This window comes from Nycticebus coucang, chromosome 10 (assembly GCF_027406575.1).
Source record: "Nycticebus coucang isolate mNycCou1 chromosome 10, mNycCou1.pri, whole genome shotgun sequence".
Lineage (NCBI taxonomy): Eukaryota > Metazoa > Chordata > Mammalia > Primates > Lorisidae > Nycticebus > Nycticebus coucang.
The window spans coordinates 116,052,859-116,068,357 of NC_069789.1; the positions used below are offsets into that span (position 1 = coordinate 116,052,859).

The 15,499-nt window shown below is 49.0% G+C and overlaps 1 protein-coding gene and 1 pseudogene across 6 annotated transcripts in view; one reads left to right on the forward strand and one right to left on the reverse strand.

The window, feature by feature from the left end:
- Nucleotides 1-15,499, forward strand: part of PLEKHA4 (pleckstrin homology domain containing A4) — a 33,373-nt gene that overhangs the window by 4,432 nt on the left and 13,442 nt on the right. For 3 of the 6 annotated variants that reach the window (XM_053606436.1, XM_053606435.1, XM_053606440.1), the window contains exons 4-13: nucleotides 72-144; nucleotides 258-358; nucleotides 1,004-1,113; nucleotides 2,846-3,061; nucleotides 3,343-3,622; nucleotides 4,095-4,169; nucleotides 8,205-8,252; nucleotides 8,381-8,461; nucleotides 8,633-8,782; nucleotides 9,845-9,943. In XM_053606436.1, the coding sequence (XP_053462411.1) occupies nucleotides 72-144; nucleotides 258-358; nucleotides 1,004-1,113; nucleotides 2,846-3,061; nucleotides 3,343-3,622; nucleotides 4,095-4,169; nucleotides 8,205-8,252; nucleotides 8,381-8,461; nucleotides 8,633-8,782; nucleotides 9,845-9,943 (1,233 nt within the window). The remainder of the gene's footprint in view (nucleotides 1-71; nucleotides 145-257; nucleotides 359-1,003; nucleotides 1,114-2,845; nucleotides 3,062-3,342; nucleotides 3,623-4,094; nucleotides 4,170-8,204; nucleotides 8,253-8,380; nucleotides 8,462-8,632; nucleotides 8,783-9,844; nucleotides 9,944-15,499) is intronic. The other 3 variants (XM_053606441.1, XM_053606438.1, XM_053606439.1) reach the window with 3 other exon arrangements.
- LOC128596772 (small nuclear ribonucleoprotein-associated protein B-like) lies at nucleotides 9,957-11,256 on the reverse strand (annotated as a pseudogene).

Consider the following 15,499-nt stretch of genomic DNA (forward strand, 5'->3'; position numbering starts at 1 on the left):
AGATCTCATCTTCTCTCTGGGTCTCTATCCCCACCGTCACTGTCTTCATCTTCCCTCCTCTTTCTCCACAGGACAGCTCCGGGCTTCGGCTCTGGAAACGCCGCTGGTTTGTCCTCTCTGGCCATTGCCTCTTCTATTACAAGGGTCAGTATCTCAGATGGCATGGGGTAGGAGGCCCCCATTCCCACACACCCTTCCCTCTGGCCTCTTGGCCTCCTGATCGCTATGTGATCCTGACTTCAGCCCCCTCTTTGCAGACAGCCGCGAGGAGAGTGTCCTGGGCAGTGTCCTGCTCCCCAGCTACAATATTAAGCCAGATGGGCCAGGAGCCCCCCGAGGACGGCGCTTCACCTTCACTGTGAGTCCATCCATTCCCCCATGGGTATTAGGTGATAAAAACTGGGGGGAGGGGATAGACATCTGTGGAGGAAACTTTTTTTTTTGTAGAGACAGAGTCTCACTTTGTCACCTTAGGTAGAGTGACATGGCATCACACTGCTCACAGCAACCTCCATCTCCTAGGCTTAAGCGATTCTCTTGCCTCAGCCTCCCAAGTAGCTGGGACCACAGGTGCCTGCCACAACGCTCGGCTGGAAACTTTTTTTTTTTTTTTTTTTGAGACAGAGCCTCAAGCTATTGCCCTGGGTAGAGTGCCGTGGCATCATAGATCACAGCAACCTCAAACTCCTGGGCTCAAGCGAGTCTCCTGTCTCCGCCTTCCAGGTAGCTGGGACTACAGGCGCCCACCACAATGCCCGGCTATTTTTTGGTTGCAGCCGTCATTGTTGTTTGGCGGGCCCGGGCTGGATTCGAACCCGCCAGCTCAGGTGTATGTGGCTGGCGCCTTAGCCGCTTGAGCCACAGGCGCCGAGCCAAGTGGAGGAAACTTTTTAAGTTCCAGGATTAAAGTTTTCATTACTGGGGATAAAAGGTCTTCATCAGGGTCAATGACACCCTTTTTAGAAGGACTGGTGCCCCGGTCCTAATCCCTCTTTTCCCACAGGCAGAACACCCAGGTATGAGGACCTATGTTTTGGCTGCTGACACGTTGGAGGACCTGCGGGGCTGGCTCCGTGCTCTGGGCCGGGCATCCCGCGCGGAGGGGGACGATTGGTGAGTAAAGGTCCAGGCCCCTGACACTGTACCTTCATCCCGAGTCAGTTTAGTTATCCCAAACTTCTCTCCTTGAATGTCTTATCGCTAGTCTAGTTAAGGTGACTTGGTCTGCCAGACTCCATCTGCAGAGAACTTTGGCTCTTCCAATCAGCAGTCTTTCTCACTTAAGCTCCGCCCACCACCTCAGCTGACCTCCAATGAGGAACTCTGGTAGACATCCTTAGTTCTGCCCCTTGACCTATCAATGTTCTACACTCTCTGATTGGCTGCCTCTGAAGGCTCCATCCCAAGCAACGTCAGGTAAAAGAAAATGTCAAGATTTTTTTTTTTTTTTTTTTGAGATAGAGTCTCACTTTGGCACCCTCTGTAGAGTGCTCTGGCGTCAGCTCACAGCAATCTCTAACTGTTGGGCACAAGTGATTCTCTTGCCTCAGCCTCCCTAGTAGCTGGGACTATAGGCCCACCATAACGCCTGGTAATTTTCTTTTAGAAATGGGGGTCGGGCGGCGCCTGTGGCTCAGTCGGTAAGGCGCCGGCCCCATATACTGAGGGTGGTGGGTTCAAACCCAGCCCCGGCCAAACTGCAATCAAAAAATAGCTGGGTGTTGTGGCGGGCGCCTGTAGTCCCAGCTACTCGGGAGGCTGAGGCAAGAGAATCGCTGAAGCCCAGGAGTTGGAGGTTGCTATGAGCTGTGTGAGGCCACAGCACTCTACAGAGGGCCATAAAGTGAGTCTCTGTCTCTACAAAAAAAAAAAAAAGAAATGGGGGTCTCGGGCGGCGCCTGTGGCTCAGTCGGTAAGGCGCCGGCCCCATATACCGAGGGTGGCGGGTTCAAACCTGGCCTCGGCTGAACTGCAACCAAAAAATAGCTGGGCGTTGTGGCGGGCGCCTGTAGTCCCAGCTACTCGGGAGGCTGAGGCAAGAGAATCGCTGAAGCCCAGGAGTTGGAGGTTGCTGTGTGCTGTGTGATGCCACGGCATTCTACCGAGGGCTATAAAGTGAGACTCTGTCTCTACAAAAAAAAAAAAAGAAATGGGGGTCTCGCTCTAGCTCAGGCTGGTCTCCAACTCGTGAGCTCAGGCGATACGCCCACCTTGGCCTCCCAAAGTGCTGGAATTACAGGACAATGTCAGTTTTTTCTTTTCTTTTCTTTTCTTTTTTTTTGAGACAGAGTCTTACTTTGTCACCCTTGGTAGAGTGCTGTGGCGTCACAGCTCACAGCAACCTCAAACTCTTGGGCTTAAGCGATTCTCTTGCCTCAGCCTCCCAAGTAGTTAGGACTACAGGCACCCGTCACAAAGCCCGGCTATTTTTTGGTTGTAGTTGTCATTGTTTGGCAGGCCCGGGCTGGGTTTGAACCTGCCAGCCTCAGTGTATGTAGCTGGCACCATAACCACTGTACTATGGGTGCCAAGCCTTAAAAAAATGTTAGTTGGTCTCAAGCTCTGTCCTGGCCTGCCCCAATTCTCAGGCTGGAGACTGGACTCCCTGGCTCAAACAATCTTATAGCCTGAGGCATTAGGTCCAGCAAACAAGACGGACCATGTGATTTAACAAAGATCACTTTTACATTCAGAGCCTCAGTTTCCCCTTCTGCAAAACGGGGACAATGATTTATAGTGCACAACCTTCCTTTTTTGTGTGGGTCCCTGTGTTGTCACCTGTGAAGAGAATAGGGTTATTATGAGTTTCAAAGGAATGATGAGATTTTCTGTGCCCACTCACTAGTGGGCAACCCAGGTCACCCACACATCCCCAGCCTGGGGAGGGACCTGGTGGTCCTGGTGGTCCTCCAGAGGTGAGCAGAGGGGAAGAGTGTTACATCTCAGAATCACCAGAGCTGGCTCGATTCTCCAGAGTTCGCGGTAGATCCAGGCTTCTCACTCCCAGCCCCACAGCTGACCTCCAGTCTGGACTTCGGGTTCAGAGGGCCAGGAGCCCAGAGTGAGTGGGACTGAGTTGGTGGGGGTTTGCTGGCACTATCTGCCTGAATGTGTGTGGGTTTCTGGGGTCCCTGTGGGGTTATGGCCTATTGGGGAGAAGTTCTAAGGAGGAGTTACCACCAAAAGAAAATTATTCAGAATCTGAACAGTAGAGGATTCTACTCCAGAGGGAAAGTAAGACAGTTAAGTAAGATCTGTCCTGGGGGCTGACTTGAGATGGGTGTCGAGGTGGATGGAGGGGGCTCTAGTTGAGTCAGTTTTCCGATTCTCTTCTTCCCACAGCCTGTTCACACGTCTCTCATGCTCACCCTCCCCTCTGAGCCTCCCCAGACCCCATTCTGCTCCTGCCCGGCGACCCCCTCCCTCCTCAGGAGACACAGCACAGCCTGCCCGACCTCATACCCCTCTTAGTCGCATTGATGTCCGGCCTCCTCTGGATTCAGCCCCTCAACGCCAGACCCTCTCCCGACCTCCCACACCCCGCCGAGGACCTTCCTGTGAGGCTGGGGGAGGAAGACCTCCCAGGAGCCCCCAGCCCTGGAGTCAGGAGCCCAGAACACAGGTGAGCAAAAAAGGTAAGGGGGAGGAGACTACATCCCCATTGATCCGAGACCTTTCCTCCAAAAGCATCATGGGAACTGTAGTCCAGACTACTTACCAAGCCAGGAATGAGTGGTAAAGTGGTTTGCATCTGCCTTGTGTCCCCAAGTTTATCTCCCCAAGTTGGCCACCTGCTATTTCTCTGAGGATCATGGGATCATAGCCCAGAATATCCATAACTAACACAAATGTGGGAGTGAGAGAAGGTTGTAACTTCCTTCAGCCCTGGGGCTGTTTAGCCACACTAGTGCATTTATAATCATCCTCAATATCCCCATAGCTGCATAAGAGCAGGTAGTTGAGGAGATTGGGGGACCCAGTTCTGAACCTCAAAATATCTCCTAAAGCACTTCAATTTGGGACATGCCCACTCTAATATTTGTTACTAAGCCTATGCCAATTTCTACACATCTCTATTTCAATGTTCCTCCCAGACACCCTCTGGCTCCTCCACTTATCTCCAGCTGCCCCCACGGCCTCCTGGGACACGGGCCTCCATGGTTTTATTGGTAGGTATTCTGGGAAACCCCAAATCTACCAGGGCCCCCTTTCTTGCTTTCTTTGGTATGAGGAATGTCGTCTCCTGGCCTACAGTGCCTAGGGGACACTAGATATTTCAAGGCCCCTAAGTGTGTGCTTATTTAGTTTCCTGTGGCTGCTCTAACAAAGTACCATAAACTGGATGGCTTAAAGCAACAGATACTAATTTTTTCGTGGTTCTGGAGACCAGAGGTCTGAAGTCAAGGTATCAATAGGGCCTTATTCTGCATAAAGACTCATGAGAGCATCTTTCCAGCTCTCTCTCTCCAGGTTCTTGTGGTTGCCTGAAATCCCTGGCATTCCTTGGCTTGCAGCTACATCACCCCAATCTCTGCCTCTGTAATCACACGGCCATTTTATTTGTGTTTGTTGGTGTCTGTCTCCTCAAATAAGGATACCGGGATGATTTCATTGTAACTTAACTAATACCCTATTTCCAACTGATGTCCCATTTTCAGGTACCAGGAGTGGGAACTTCGATGTATCTTTTTGGAGGACACCAATTAACTCTCAGTAGTACTCAAGGGTTTTCAGGTTGTAAGAGTGGGGCCTTTTCTAGCAGGAAAGCCTGAGAGGCCCTGAGGCTTCTTCTAGGCCTTTTAGGAACTCCTTGAGGTTAGGGAGGGATAGATAGGAAGGACTCCCCGCATTTTTTTTTTTTTTTTTTTTGAGACAGAGCCTTGAGCTATTACCCTGGGTAGAGTGCCATGGTGTTACAGCTCACAGCAACTTTCAACTCCTGGGCTTAAGCAATTCTCTAACCTCAGCCTCCGAAGTAGCTGGGACTACAGGCGCCCGCCACAGCGCCCCACTATTTTTTGGTTGTAGTTGTCATTGTTTGGCGGGCCCTGCCGGATTTCAACCTGCCAGCTTTGGTGTATGAGGCTGGCGCCTTAGCTGCTTGAGCTACAGGCACCATCAGGGACTCCCTTTCTTTAAAAGTAGGGTCTATAGGGTGGCGCCTGTGGCTCAAGGGGTAGGGCGCCAGTCCCATGCCCCGGCCAAAAAAAAAAAAAGTAGGGTCTATAAGGATAGGGCGTGGTGGCTCATGCTTGTAATCCTAGCACTCTGGGAGGCTAGGCTCAGGGATTGCCTGAGCTCACGAGTTCCAGACCAGCCTGAGCCAGATCGAGACCTAGTCTCTAAAAAAAAAAATAGCCAGGCATTGTGGTGGGCGCCTATAGTCCCAGCTACTTGGGAGGCTAAGGCAAGAAAATCGCTTAAGCCCAAGAGTTTGAGGTTGCTGTGAGCTGTGGTGCCACAGTACTTTAATGAGAGCAACAAAGTGATACTCTGTCTCAAAAATTAAATTAAATTAAATTAAAAAGTAGGGTCTATGGAGACTACAGTCAAAACAGTGTGTTTTGGCTGGGCTCAGTGGCTCATGCCTGTAATCCTAGCACTCTTTGAGGCTGAGGCGGGAGGATTCCTTGAGCTCAGGAGTTCAAGACTAGTCTGAGCAAGATTGAGACCCTGTTTCTATTAAAAACAATCAAACAACAACAAAATAAAAAACAGTGTTTTTGTGGAGTGTCCACTCTGTAACAAGGGGTTTTGTGGGTTGAACCCTTAGTCTTTCCCTATATTTACATCTCAGAATCTGGTAGCTAGCAAGGTGTTGACTGCATCTCAGAATCTGGTAGCTAGCAAGGAGCTTCTGAAGACACAGTACATGATAGAACTCTGTGCATACATTTCTTGCATGTCTGAGGCAGCCCCACTAGACCCCTCTTTGCCCTAATTTTACGGATAGAATCATTCCTACTGGCATTGTATGCAATGAGCTGAACATTTAGTGATCACCCTGCAATTGATGACAGCTCTTGTTAGGGACCAGGTCCAGTGTAGTCCCCTAGCTATGTGGCCTTTAGAAAGCTTTTTTTTAAATTTTAGAGACAGTCTCACTCTGTCACGTGGGGTAGAGTGGTATGGTTTCATCACAGCTCATGGTGACCTCAAACTCTTGGGCTCAAGACACCCACTACAATGCCCAGCTAATTTTTCTATTTTTAGGAGAGATGAGGTCTTTTTTGTTTTTCTTTGAGCCAAAGTCTCAGTTTGTTGCCCTCAGTCAAGTGTCATGGTGTCATTGCTCACAGCAACCTCAAACTCTTGGGCTTAAGTGATCCTCATGCCTCAGCCTCCTGAGTAGCTAGGACTAAAGGTGCCCACCACAACACTCAGCTATTTTTTCGTTTTTTTTTGAGATGGCATCTCGCTCTTGCTCAGGCTGATCTTGAACTCCTACAACTGGGACTTGGCCTCCCAGAGTGTTAGGATTACAGGTATGAGCCACCATACCCAGCCTTAGAGTCAGGGGCTTGTTCTTGTTCAGGCTGATCTTGAATTCAAGCAATCCACCCACCTCAGCCTCCCAGAAGGATTTCCTTCTTTTTAAAGGCTGGACAGGCATGGCACTTGTAGCTCAGTGGCAAGGATGCCAGCCACATACACCAGGGCTGGCAGGTTCGAACCCAGCCCGGGCCTGCTAAACAACAATGACAACTACAACAACAACAACAACAACAACAAAAATAGCTGGGCTATGGCAGGTACCTGTAGTCCCAGCTACTTGGGAGGCTGAGGCAGGAGAATCGCCTAAGCCCAAGAACTGGAGGTTGCTGTGAGCCGTGCTGCTACAGCACTCTACCAAGGTTGACAGAGTGAGACTCTGTCTCTACAAAAAAAAAAAAAAAAAGGACACTTAGTTTGTTTTCCCCTTTTGGCTACCGTGAATAATGCTGTAATGAACATAGATATATGAATTCTCTTTGAGTTCCTGTTTTGAATTCTTTTGGATAGATAACTTTCTGATAGTTTATATAGCTATTTGAATGTTTCTTACTTTGTTATTATATTTCTAGTTATTTATGGTATGGAGAAATGTCATTAAGTTTTGTAGATTTATATTATATCCAGTATCCTTGCTGAATTCCCTTATGCCTTCTAATCACTCATTGCTTCTGTTGGTCCTTAGGGTAGAGAAACATATCTATAAATAATGATGGTTTTATCTTTCTCTTTCCTTTACTCACACCTCTGTTTCCCTTTTCTTCTCTTACAGCATTGGCCATGATCTCTAATACTGCATTAAAGTGTAGCAGCAAGAGTGGGAATCCCTGTTATTTTTAGTCATGAAGAAAATATCTAGGCTGGGCTCCTGTAGCTCAGTGGTTAGGGCACCTGCCACATGTTCTGGGGCTGGTGGTTTGAATCTGGCCTGGGCCTGCTAAACCAAAAAAAAAAAAAAAAGCTTGGGGTCAAGTGGCTAAGGTGCCAGCCACATACACCTGAGCTGGCGAGTTCAAATCCAGCCTGGGCCCGCCAAACAACAATGACGGCTGCAACCAAAAAATAGCCAGGTGGGGCGGCACCTGTGGCTCAAGGAGTAGGGCACCAGTCCCATATGCCGGAGGTGGCGGGTTTAAACCCAGCCCCGGCCAAAAACCACAAAAAAAAAAAAAAATAGCTGGGTGTTGTGGTGGGCCCCTGTGGTCCCAGCTCTTGGGAGGTGGAGGCAGGAGAATCACTCAAGCCCAGGAATTGGAGGTTGCTGTGAGCTGTGATGCGTAATGCCACAGCACTCTACCTAGGGTGACAGCTTGAGGCTCTGTCTCAAAAAAGAAAAAACAAAACGCATTATGGCAGGTGCCTGTGGTCCCAGCTACTGGGGAGGCTGAGGCAAGAGAATTGCTTGAGCCCAGTGTCTGAGGTTGCTGTGAGCTATGACATGACGGCACTCTGTGGAGGGTGACAAAAAAAAAAAAAAAAAAGGAAAATATCTAAAGTTTCTTCATTATGTGTAATATTTGCTATGGCTGTTTGGTAACAGAGCCCATTCAATGTTTCTGAAGCCAAGAATCTAGCAACTGGTCTACTGAGGTTTGCCAAAGCTTAGAAAAAGCTAACAGAATGGTGCCTATCAGTAGAAACAAGGCTTGGCTCAGCCCCGATTTATAACAGGGGATGGGGACACACAGGTTCATATTGTCTTTTCTCCTCAGCCAGGTCCCCCCCTGGAGTCAACCTTCCACCAAAGCTTGGAGACAGATGTAAGTTCTCACTGATCCCACCCCTGATGAGTTCACAGAGTTGGGGATAAAATGTGCTAGAATCATTCTCTAGGGCAGGAAAAGAGCTGGATCTGGTCCATAAATAGCTGTTACTCTAATTTCTCTAGACCCTGTTGACCAAGTTGTGTGGGCAGGACCGGCTCTTGAGGAGGCTGCAGGAGGAGATAGACCAGAGGCAGGAAGAGAAGGTACCCCATGGCAGGGAAGGGGCACCTGGCTTTTTTGCCTGCCCTTAGCCCTGCCTGACTGTGGAAGGCAGGATGCCAACTGGATGTCAAGGATATGGGAGGACACCTTTTGTCTCTCCCTGGGGCTTGCATGTGCCTCCCAAAGTCTAACCACCTTCCCTCTTGGTGCAGGAACAGCTAGAAGCAGCCCTGGAGTTGACCCGGCAACAGCTGGGCCAAGCAACCAAGGAGGCTGGAGCTCCAGGAAGGGCCTGGGGTCGCCAACGGCTCCTGCAGGACCGACTGGTCAGTGTGAGGGCCACCCTTTGTCAGCTGACTCAGGTGAGCACTGGGAAGAGGGCAAACCCTTCTAGGAGGTGCCAGGACTATATAGGACATTATGAAGGAGATGTGCCCTGGAGGACTCATAGGAAGGCAGTTCTTGAGAGTTCTGTCCACTCCAAATTTTTTTTTTTTTTGGTTTTTGGCCGGGGCTGGGTTTGAACCCGCCACCTCCGGCATATGGGACTGGCGCCCTACTCCTTGAGCCACAGGCGCCACCATGTCCACTCCAAATTTTAAACCAGTAACTTTATCCATCCTAGTGGGTAAGGGGCAAGCAGTCGAGAAATAACATAACTTAATTTATAAGTTTAAGTGAGTGGTCTTGATAACAGGCCTTCTGACTTTGAATCCTGCTTGTAGTAGCTGTGTGGCCTTAGAAAAGTTGATTAACCTCTCTGGGCCTTGGGTGCCTCCTGTGTAAGCTTGAGATAATGATATTTACTTGGTAGGGTCATTGTGAGGATTACATTAACATATATGTAAACGAACGAATGAATGATTATTTACCAGTTAAGGTACCTGGAACTTGGTAAGCAATATTTAAGTATCAGCTATAACCAGTATCATCTGGAAAAGGGAAACAATAATAGAAACTACCTCACAAGAATTAAATGAGTGCTGAAAACAGCGCTTAGCACATGGGAAGTGCCCAGTGTGTGTTAGCTGCTATAGTTACCATTACTGATGGTAATCATAGTAGTAACACTATGGACAAGAAGATTCTGCTGCCCGGGAGTGTGTAGGTGTTGTGGTCTTGACTGTCCCCAAAAGTTGTAGATTTGTAGACTTTGCTGCTTTAAGGGAGTGCAGAAGTAACCCATGGGATCCAGGGAATACTGTTGTCTCCCCCAGCAGCATTGGAATTGCAGGAATTGCAGGTTCCTTGTAGACTTTGGGTTCACAGTAGTCCAAGAAAAGAGGCCCGTGGGAATTGTAGTTCATATACCCCCAGGGTGCCACGGATCATGCCTTCCTTCCTCCTCGCTGAGAAAAGATGGGATGGGGAAAGATCCTGGGCAAGAGAGCTAAACTTGTGTCTCCCTCTTTCTGGGACCTGAGGAGCGAGAGCGGGTTTGGGACACGTACAGAGGCCTAGAACAGGAGCTGGGCACCTTAAGAGAGACCCTCGAGTACTTGCTGCACCTCGGGTCTCCTCAGGTATGTGTCTGCTGGAGATCCCAAGCCCCATCCTCCGCTTCTTCCAAGTTCTACCTGGAAAAGCGCTCAGAAGTTAAGCCCCACCCACAGAACGAGCCCTTCCTATTACATCCCAAGCTCCTCTCCCTCCGTCCTTCCATTCTAAACCCCTTATCACATAGTTAAGACCCTGCTCTTTATTTTAAGAACTTCTTTCAGATTCAGAGCCACTCTCTTCTCTAAATCCCTCCTTTCCTTGAAGCCCTACTCCTACCAGCAAAACTCCACACCCATTCCTGTCTGCATACTGCAAGTTAATTTTTTTTATATTCTCTTACGAGTTTATTATAAACCGGTTTCATAGGCCACCAGGAAATAAAAGGACCATGTACAGCCTTACAGGAAACAGGCAGGGAGCTGAGGAGGGCCAAGATGAGTCTAGGGCCTTGGTGGGCGCATTGGGGAAGGGGCTCTCTCATCCCTGGGGGAGGAGGCCGCATCCCTGGAGGTGGCATGCCCATTGGAACTCCTTGTCCAGGGGGAATCCCCATTGGGGGGATTCCCCATCATGCTTGGAGAGGGTGCCTTCAGCCCATAGGTGGGGGAGGACCCCTACGGCCAGGTGGGTACTGGGTTGGGGCCCCTGCAATACTAGCTGTGGCAGCAGCTGCAGCAGGGGCCACAGTACCTCTTCCTGTGGGGTCATCACCTGTGGGGATGGCCCACCAACCCCATGGCCTGGCCCAGCAAGTTCTGCAGGAGCCTGGGGCATGGAATTCCTGGGCCAGCGGCCCTGCTAATCCCTGGACTCCCAGCAGCTCCAGCAAGTGGCACTCGGGCAATACCAGTATCTTTAGGAGGCAGTCCCTCCACTGTCATTGAAACCAGGTTCTCCCCTCATAGCAGCACCAGGCCAAGGACTCATTTCACTTCCCTCTTCTTGTTTGGAGTTCTTAGGCTTGATTTTTCTGAACCTCATCACAGTCACAAAGGATCAAATTCATATGCTTGTCGAAAGCCTTGAAGGTGCCGATGAAGATCCGGCCATCTTGCAGGATGCACCTCATCCTGTAGTCAGGATGCTGCAGCATCTTGCTGCTCTTGCCCACGGTCATGGTGGCAGTTCTGATGGCTTTGATTCCCGCCGGATTACCCATGGAGAGGCCTAGCAGCCGAATTGCCGCCGAGGCTACCGGAAGTGCAAGTTCATTTCTTGTGAGCTGGATCATGACTTTTGTTGTTAAAAATTGATCCTCCAGGGCGGCGCCTGTGGCTCAGGGAGTAGGGCGCCGGCCCCATATGCCGAGGGTGGCGGGTTCAAACCCAGCCCCGGCCAAACTGCAACAAAAAAAATAGCCGGGCGTTGTGGCGGGCGCCTGTAGTCCCAGCTACTCAGGAGGCTGAGGCAAGAGAATCGCATAAGCCCAAGAGTTAGAGGTTGCTGTGAGCCGTGTAACGCCACGGCACTCTACCGAGGGCGGTACAGTGAGACTCTGTCTCTACAAAAAAAAAAAAAAAAAATTGTTAAAAAAAAAATTGATCCTCCAGGCCGGGCACAGTGGCTCACACCTGCAATCCCAGCATTCTGGGAGGCTGAGGCGGGTGGATTTCTTGAGCTTGGAGTCGGAGACCAGTCTGAGCAAATGCGAGACCTGGTCTCTAAAAACAGCAAGGCATTGTGGCAGGCGCCTATAGTTGTAGCTACTAGGGAGGCTGACACGAGAGAATCACCTGAGCCCAAGAGTTTGAGGTTGTTGTGAGCTTTGATGGCCCAGCACTGAACTCCAGGGCAACTAAATAAGACTCTGTCTCAAAAAACAAAAAAACAAAAAAGAAAAGAAAAGAAATTGATCCTCTGGCACGGTGGCTCCCATCTATAATACTACAGCTCTGGGAAGCCCAGGCTGGTGAATCACCTGAGCTCAGGCCCTCAGGATCAGCCTGAGCAAAGTGAGACCCTGTCTCCACCAAAAATAGAAAACAACAAAAACACAAAATACCTCAATGAATCCCCCATTCTCTAAAAAAAAAACTAGCCAGGTGTTGTGGCGGGGACGTACTCTCAGCTATTCAGGAGGCTAAAACAGGAGGATCCCTAGAGCCCTAGAGTTTGAGGTTTCTGTGAGCCACGGCACTCAACCCCAAGGCAACTGAGTGAGACTCTGTCTTAAAAAATAAATAAATGGGGGCTGGGTGTGGTGGCTCAAGCCTGTACTCCTACCCCTCTGGGAGGCTGAGAGGTGTGGAATGCCTGAGCTCAGGAGTTCGAGACCAGTCTGAGCAAGAGCGAGACCCCATCTCTAAAAATAGCTGGACGCTGTGGCCGGTGCTTGTAGTCCCAACTACTTGGGAGGCTGAGGAAAGAGATTTGCTTAAGCCCAAAAGTTTGAAGTTGTTGTAAGCTGTGAGGCCACGGCTGTCTACCAAGGGCAACAGAGTGAGACTTTGCCTCAAAATAAATAAACAAAATATAATAAATTGATCCTCTGGAGTTTCCAGGTGTAAACTGAATTCCTTACTTCAAGCTCTACTAATAAAATAGGAACTTCATTGCTTAGACTCAAACTTGTTTTTTCCTTGTAAGTCTAACCATTGAATTTTGTTGTTGTTTTTGATTTTAGCTGTTGAGTTCTGAATTATATATATATATATTTGTGTGTGTGTGTGTGGTTTTTGGCCGGGGCTGGGTTTGAACCCGCCACCTCCGGCATATGGGACTGGCACCCCACATCTTGAGCCACAGGTGCCACCCTATATATATATATATTTTTTTGAGACAGAGTCTTACTTTGTCACCCTCGGTAGAGTGCTGTGGTGGTCTTAGCTCACAGTAACCTCCAACTCTTGGGCTCAAGTGATCCCCTTGCCTCAGCTTCCCAAGTAGCTGGGACTGTGGGTGCCCACCAAAAAGCCTGGCTTTTTTTTTTTTTTTTTGTAGAGACAGAGTCTCACTGTACCGCCCTCGGGTAGAGTGCCGTGGTGTCACACGGCTCACAGCAACCTCTAACTCTTGGGCTTATGCGATTCTCTTGCCTCAGCCTCTCGAGCAGCTGGGACTACAGGCGCCTGCCACAACGCCTGGCTATTTTTTTGTTGTTGTTGCAGTTTGGCCGGGGCTGGGTTTGAACCCGCCACCCTAGGCATATGGGGCCGGCGCCCTACTCACTGAGCCACAGGCGCCGCCCTAAGCCTGGCTTTTTTTTTTTTTTTTTTTTATTGTTGGGGATTCATTGAGGGTACAATAAGCCAGGTTACACTGATTGCAATTGTTAGGTAAAGTCCCTCTTGCAATCATGTAGCCTGGCTTTTTTTTTTAGAGAGGGGGTTTTGATTTTACTCAGGCTGGTCTCAAATTCATGAGCTCAGGTGATTCACCTGTCTTGGCCTCCCAGAGTACTTACTAGGATTACAGGTGTGGGCCACTGGGCCCGGCCTGAAATAATGTATCTTTAGTTAAAAACATTGACAAGCCTGGAAGGTGCAATGGCTCACACCTGTAATCCCAGCACTTTGGGCGGCTGATGCAGGACGATTGCTTGAGACTGGGAATTTCACACCAGCCTGTGCAACATAGTGAGACTCTTTATCTGCCAAAAGTTTTTTTGTTTGTTTGTTTGTTTGTTTTTGAGACAGTGTCTCACTTTGTCACCCTTGGTAGAGTGCCATGGTGTCATAGTTCACAGCAACCTCAAACTCTTGGGCTCAAGTGATTCTCTTGCCTCAGCCTCCTAAGTAGCTGGGACTACAGGCACCCACCACAATGCCTAGCTATTTTTTTTAAGAGATGAGATCTCACTTTGGCTCAGGTTGGTCTTGAACTCCTGAGCTCAGGCAATCCACCCGCCTCAGCCTCCCAGAATGCTAGGATTACAGGGGTGAGCCACTGTGCCCAGCCCTGCCAAAAGTTTAAAAATAGCTGGGCATGAATACATTACTCAGAAATAAAAACAAATCAGGAGGATCACGTTACCAGACTTCAGGCTATGCTGTAAAACTATAGTGATCAGAACAGCATGGTACTGGCACAAAAACAGAGAGGTAGGCTGGGCACGGTGGCTCACGCCTGTAATCCTAGCACCCTGAGAGGCTGAGGCGGGTGGATTGCCCTGAGCTCAGAGGTTTGAGACCTACCTGAGCCAGAGTGAGACCCTGTCTCTACCCAAAAAGCTGGGCATTGTGGTGGGTGCCTGTGTCCCAGCTACTTGGGAAGCTAAGGCAAGAGAATTGCTTAATCCTAAGAGTTGGAGGTTGCTATGAGCTATGACTCCACAGAACTCTACCAAGGTCCACAAAGTGAGACTCTTGTTTCAATAAAAAACAAACAAACAAAACCAGGAGGTAGATTTATGGAACAGAATAGAGATCCAAGAGATGAACCCAGCACTTACTGTCATTTGATCTTTCATAAGCCTATTAACAACATTCAGTGGGGGAAAGACCTCCTATTTAACAAATGGCGCTGGGTGAACTGGCTGGCGACCTGTAGAAGATTGAAACTGGGCCCCCACCTTTCACCATTAACAAAAATTGATTCTCTAGCCAGGCGTTGTGGTGGGTGCCTATAGTCCCAGCTACTTGGGAGGCTGAGGCAAGAGAATCGCTTAAGCCCAAGAGTTGGAGGTTGCTGTGAGCTATGACATCATAGCACTCTACCCAGGGTGACAGCTTGAGACTCTGTCTTAGAAGAAAAAAAAACACACAAAAAAACAAAAAACAAAACCGATTCTTACTGGATAAAAGATTTAAACTTAAGACATGAAACTATAAAAATACTAGAAGAGAGTGTAGGGGAAACGCATGAAGAAATCAGCCTGGGAAGGCAGCGCCTGTGGCTCAAATGAGTGGGGCACTGCCCCATATACCAGAGGTGGCGGGTTCAAACCCAGCCCCGACCCAAAAAAAACTGCAAAAAAGAAAAAAAAAATCAGCCTGGGAGAATATTTTATGAGGTGGCCCTCCTGGGCAATTGAAGCAACACCAAAAATCCATTACTGGGATCTGATCAAACTAAAAAGCTTTTGCACAGCTAAGAGCACAGAAGTAAAGCAAGCAGACAACCTTCAGAATGAGAGAAGATTTTTGCAGGTTGTGCTTCTGACAAAGGTCTGATAATTAGAATCCGCAGAGAACTCAAACTAATCAATCAGAAAAGAACAAATAACCCCATTTCTATGTGGGCAAGAGACTTGAACAGAAACTACTCTGAAGAAGACAGACACATGGCCTATAAACACATGAAAAAATGCTCATCATGGCTCAGCACCTGTGGCTCAAGTGGCTAAGGCACCAGCTACATACACCTGAGCTGGCAGGTTTGAATCCAGCCCGGGCCCGCCAAACAACATAGACGGCTGCAACCAAAAAAATAGCCGGGTGTTGTGGCGGGCATCTGTAGTCCCAGCTACTTGGGAGGCAGAGACAGGAGAATCGCTTGAGCCCGGGAGTTTGAAGTTACTGTGAACTGTGATGTCACGGTACTCTACCCAGGGTGACAGCTTGAGGTCCTGTCTCAAAAAACAAACAAACAAAATCAAAACCACTTTGAGATATCATCTAACTCCAGTAAGATTAGCCCAC